Source organism: Gouania willdenowi, chromosome 4 (assembly GCF_900634775.1).
Source record: "Gouania willdenowi chromosome 4, fGouWil2.1, whole genome shotgun sequence".
Classification (NCBI taxonomy): domain Eukaryota; kingdom Metazoa; phylum Chordata; class Actinopteri; order Blenniiformes; family Gobiesocidae; genus Gouania; species Gouania willdenowi.
The window spans coordinates 885,542-891,310 of record NC_041047.1 but is presented as its reverse complement, the minus strand read 5'-3'; the positions used below and the strand labels follow the sequence as shown (position 1 = coordinate 891,310).

General features: G+C 38.8%; 1 protein-coding gene across 1 annotated transcript; it reads right to left on the bottom strand.

Annotated features, from left to right (window-relative positions):
• Positions 1-672: 672 nt before the first annotated feature.
• prpf38a (pre-mRNA processing factor 38A) lies at positions 673-5,204 on the bottom strand. The gene is made up of 10 exons (XM_028444605.1): positions 4,987-5,204; positions 3,807-3,966; positions 3,534-3,655; positions 3,091-3,176; positions 2,375-2,485; positions 2,178-2,284; positions 2,082-2,108; positions 1,898-1,989; positions 1,004-1,046; positions 673-797 (listed from the first exon to the last, which is right to left on the bottom strand). The coding sequence occupies exons 1-10, from the start codon at positions 5,114-5,116 to the stop codon at positions 752-754; spliced, it is 924 nt and encodes a 307-aa protein (XP_028300406.1). The 5' UTR covers positions 5,117-5,204; the 3' UTR covers positions 673-751.
• Positions 5,205-5,769: the final 565 nt, after the last annotated feature.

Sequence of the window (5,769 nt, the reverse complement as noted above, 5' to 3'; positions counted from 1 at the left end):
TGTTAGACTTTGGTACATTTCAAAATCTTGGGTAAATTTTTTTAAGCTTAATTTTTCACTGTAAACTATAGACATATTGTTTGTTTAAAAGTAGTGCAAAAAAAAACATATTTTTCCCTAAAATGATAAATAGTTGTGATTTTAATCATGATTACGATATTGATCAAAATAATCATGATTATAATTTTGGCCATAATGTGCAGCTCCAGGCTCAATTGAATTTTTCAATTATAATTACATCTTCAATTACCCATGTTTGATTACTAAAAGTCAATTACAATTATGTTCTCAATTGCTAAAGTTCAATTTCAATTAATCACAAATACAGATCCTGAAATGAATACGTCCATAAAACATAGACTTCCTCTTGTGTTAGCTTTCTGTTAGCATCTCTTATGCTAACGGCTCAGTATGACCCATGTCTTTAATCAGCTGTAAAATACACTAATAAACATATCAGTTTCTCATCTATTGATTACCTTGTTTCACTTCCTAATCAATAAAATATTGGTATTAATATATTTGGGTTAAAAACATTTTACAGGGTTAGGGTTACACACACTATACTGTGTGTGTGTGTGTGTGTCCTATAGCAGAAATAATACATGAGCTTAATAAAGTCCACTTACAGGAGCTCAGCTTTTTGTTACCATGACAACAGAAAACAACAGGTTTCCGAGTACTAGTTTTTATTTACGAGGAATAAAAAAAACAAAAATGAGTTTTCAGGTAATAAAACAAAGTGAACGTGTCAGTCGTTTCCTCTCCGACTCTTCTTGTGACTCTTTTTCGAGCTCCTGTGACAAACAAACAAACAAACAAACATGTTACTAAGATCTTCAGGTCGTCTTTGTGCTGCGTTCAACAACAAAAACACAAAAATAAAGATGGCAACATGAACATGTGCACTGATGTTACACTGAAAACTCTGCTGGTTACAGGTGGATGGATGGATGGATGGATGGATGAGCACAGACCATGTCTGACTGTTGCTGAGTCTCACCTCTCTGGGGTCTTTGAATGGTGACGATGACTTCTGTGGTGACCTGGACACACACACACACACACGATTTAGCATTTCTACCAGTTGGTATGCTGCCTTCACACCGAATGCGTCTTCTGCGGCATTGGAAGACATCTGTCGCATGTTGTGTTCTGCATGTGTCGCAGGATCAAAAATGTCCTCATTGGCTTCATCTGCGTGTTTGAAGTGAAGCCCCACCCACCAGCAACGCATCCAACTCGGTGAGTTTCACTACCTGCTATAGTGAGGAGCTGTGCTCCTTTTTCTCCTCTCATAAACATAAACCACCAGTGAAAAAAGGCGGTGTGATTAGCGGCTAATGCTATGCTAGCTCGGTGCTACAGAGAGAACTTTTACCTGCTACTACCACCTCCTCACTGATTCTCCTGCTAATCCTTCCTAGTCCTGGTTATAAAGGGCGTGTCCTACAGCTCCAGGTGGTCACACACAGCTTCTACTCCATGATTGAATGGGTGAACAGACCAGTGTCCATGTTAACGGCCTGACGTCATCATCAACAAAGACTCTGATTGGCTTTTGTCATGAGAAACAGAAACTCTTGCGAATATGACGAAAAATTGGGAGCGTGCTTGCACGGCCAACGTTCTTGACGCACGGATCGGACTGCACCGCCGCACAGGAAAGATTATGCCTCTGGGACGCGTCTATCCATTGACTGTATGTAATCTGGACGTACGGACATTTTGTGATGCATCCGGTGTGAACGCAGCATTACAGTTGGACTGGTGCTCATGTTATGTTGTGACTGCTATAAGGCCAGGTGTGGTGGAGGTAGTGAATGGTTCATAACGTGATGACTCAACACTGGGTGGCAGCAGCTGTAACGATGACCACGTGTTGCGTCGCACTGACCTGGGGACTTGGAGCGGTGGCGTCTGTCTCTGGAGCGGCTGCGGTGGCGACGAGGGCTCTTACTGCGATGTCGTTCTCTGCGCGGCGACGGGCTGCATTTGGTTTACAAACAACAACAACAACAATAATGAGTGTGACGCTAACACGCGCTTCCTGTTGCTCAGTGTAGCGGACACTAACATACCTCCTCCTCCTCGGTGATCTGCTCCTCCTGAAACACACCAAATCTAACGGTTAGTGACACTTCACACAGTCAGAAGTCAAACGTCACAATACCAACCGTCGAGGAGAGCGGCTGCGTCTGTAACGAGGCGACGGCGAGCGGCGAGGTCGGTCGTTGTCACGGTAACCACGTCTGTGCGGCTCAGGGGTCTGAAGGCGCTCCGGCTGATGGAGAGAACACAACTTTACATCGTTTGAAACACAAACACAGTGACGTAGGCGTTTCTCATCCTGGTTTAGTCAAAGTGAGCTCACCTTCTCCTCTTCCTCGTCCTCTTCTTCGCTGCTCTCCACTTCATCCAGATCTTCCTCTAGAGCGCTGATCCGTGGGTCCAACATCTCCCCCTCCTCCAGGACCTGCCTCTTCTACACAGACACACACACATAAACCCAAAAAGTCATGATTCAACATAATGAGTAATGATTCATGGGTTAAGAGACACATTCATGACTCAGGATTAAAGTGGAGATTAAAGCATTGGATTAAACAGTGTCAGAGCAGTCAAAATCCAAGACCACAGTTAGAATACTTTAAGATTTTTCCCTTAGTTTTAATTCTAATTCCATTTTGACTTCTCATTTTTAACTTTAGTTAGTTTTTATGTATTTGAAAAGGCTTAGTTTTATTGTTAGGCTGTTTTTTTTGTGTAAATTGATTCTCAAAATCATCAGAACATGTAGAAAAAAAACTTGTAAAGCAGCAGAATAATAAAAATAGATCAACCTAACAAAATGGTCAGTAAAATATATTTACACACGCCATGGCTATAATTTAAGTTAAATATGTGCTCATTTCTTTATTAAAACACTCCTTTTTATTTTACTTTTTCTTTCTTTGGTCCTTTTCATGAACTATAATAACCTGGGTCGAGACTCATGATTCACCAAACAAGTTGTCTCCTGTCAGCAATAAAAGGGAAACGCGATAATCAAATGTGGGCGGAGCTAACGCAGAAACAGCATGGGCTCACCTGGAGGCGGGGCAGGATGATATCACACACGCGCTCAGCATGAAGCAGCTCATCAATGAACTCATCCACATGCATCACCTCGAATTCTGAAAACACACCAGTCACATGACAGTGTGTGTGTGTGTGTGTGTGTGTGTGTGTGTGTGTGTGTGTGTGTGTGTGTGCGTGGACAGAAACTCTAGGTGTGGTTGAGCTTGTTGTCAGGGAGGGCAGAGACCCAAGGAAACCATGGGTGTTGAATCTAAATGTTAAATTTAAATCTATATATACATGGTAAATCTAAATGTAAAAGTTAAATATACATGTTAAATCTAAATATTAAACCTAAAACAAAATGTTAAATCTAAAATTAAAACCTAAATATAAATATAAAAGTTAAATGTTGAATGTAAATGTTTAATGTAAGTCTAAATGTAAAAGTTCAATCTAATCTGTATAATGACCTCCGTTCCTGTTCTGACTCTTAATCTTTCTGTAGTCGTTGTAAAGCGGCTCCAGGTATTTGTAACAATCCACTGCAGCTCCAGTCAGCCTCATGTACATGGCTCCTAGCAGACGCACATACCTGGACACACACACACACACACACGTTTTAATGATAAATAATTCAAATATTTATAAACATATGCATGATATTTGAAATGAACTGAATTCTAATCAAAGATTGTAGATATAAAAACATGTATGTATGCTATGTGATGTAAAGGAGTCCTCACTTGAAGTCCTCATTCTTGATGAACTCCACGATGATGTCCTTCTCAGGTTGGATCTGGAGCATCTTCAGCACCAGGCAGATGAACGGCGTGGGTTTGATGTTCCCTCCAAAGACTCCGCCCACATATTTCAGCTCCATGGCTTTGTCCACGACCAGCTCAGCTACGACAGTGCAGAAGAAAACACCACTTTATAACATTACAGCAGCTCATTTCACACGTTTATTAATCACATATCTGTCATTACAGAGTTCTTTATACCAGCAGTTCTCAACCTTGGGGTCAGCAACCCATTTAGGCTACGAAACACCGGCTGGGGTTTCCAGATGCCTTAAAAAAACTACAAATATTATATAACAATTTGAGCCCATTTTAACCTATTTTCATCACTTTTTGCTCCTTTAAATGTATTTTTGACACTTCTACATCACATTTCAATGACTTTCCTACACGTATTTTCCACTTTCCAGACATGTTCAGCACTTATAAACACTTTCTACCACTTTTACACCTAATGTCACACATGTTAACCCATTATTGTCACTTTTAACCAGATTTCATGAATGTTTTTTGCCAATTTAACCACATTCACTATTTGTCATGCTCATTATTTGCCAGTTTAACCTAATTGTTCTAATATTGACACTTTAAACAATTTTTTATCACCTTCCGTGTCCGTTTTTGCACACTAACTTTTAACCAATTTCTATGGTTTTTAAATCATTCATTTCACCACCATTTTTGGTCACTTTGACTCATTTTATTAGTGATTAAAACCAGGATTTCCATCTTTAAGATGACTATAATAATAAAAATAAACGTTCCTGGATAACAGTGGATATTATACAGATGAATAAATAAATGTGTTTATCACAGATTCATAGAACAATGGACCATCATTTGATCATCTAGTACCAAATCATACCAATGTTAATATTTCAGCTCATGTGAATCTATTCATTAATTAATTTAACGCCTCAAAATGTCCTGAAATAATGATTCTACAATAAACTCTGATAACAATGGTCTAAAGTTATAGTGGTGGTGTAGAAATAACATCTTTTTTTTTTTTTTAATTAAAAATGTTTTTGGTGTTTATATAATAAACGTCTAAAATGCGTGCGGTTTATTTGCTGTTGTTATTTATTTACGAGTTAGCTCCATTGCTAAGATGCTAGCTCACCACTGAGGCCAAAGCACTCCTCCTTCCAGTATTTGGACTCGTAGATTCGGGTCCGGATGATTTTCTCCACCAGGTACTGCGGGTTGGTTCCGTGGATGCTGTTCGCGTCCTTCACGGTCCGGTTCGCCATCCCCAAAAAACCCCGGAGAAAACCCCAAAAAGATACTTCACACACGCATGGAATTAACACACGACAACTTCCGGGGAATCCGGGGCGATCACATCCGCCCCAGTGTTGGTTTTTCGAAATAAAAGCTTCTAATTTGGTTCCGTTCACTCCAGAAAAAAACAATAACGTCTCAACTTTTACTTTACATTCATTTTCCAACTCGCCTGCTCCTTTTCAGAGAACATTTCATCTATATTTTCTTATTCTGAATATCAAAATAAATGTATATAAAATAACTAAATCAATGTTTAATTGTATAATTAATAATTAAAATAAATGCATTATTTACACAATATATATATATATATATATATATATATATATATATATATATATTCAGACTTTTATAATAATCTATATTATATGGTACTTTTGATGATAATCTACATATACAATAAAAAAAAACGTACTACTAGAAAAGTACAAGTTTTATCTAAAGCAGAGTTAAGGAACTTTCTCAACACCTCACAGTGATTGACCAGGTTGCATTCGAATCGATATATGATCAGTTTATTTCATTTATTTTATTTATTTAATCCGCCCTTCCGGTAGGGGGAGCTTTGGGCGGGAATTGAGGAGCAGAGCAAGACGACAAACGGAAGTAGTGCCGTAGG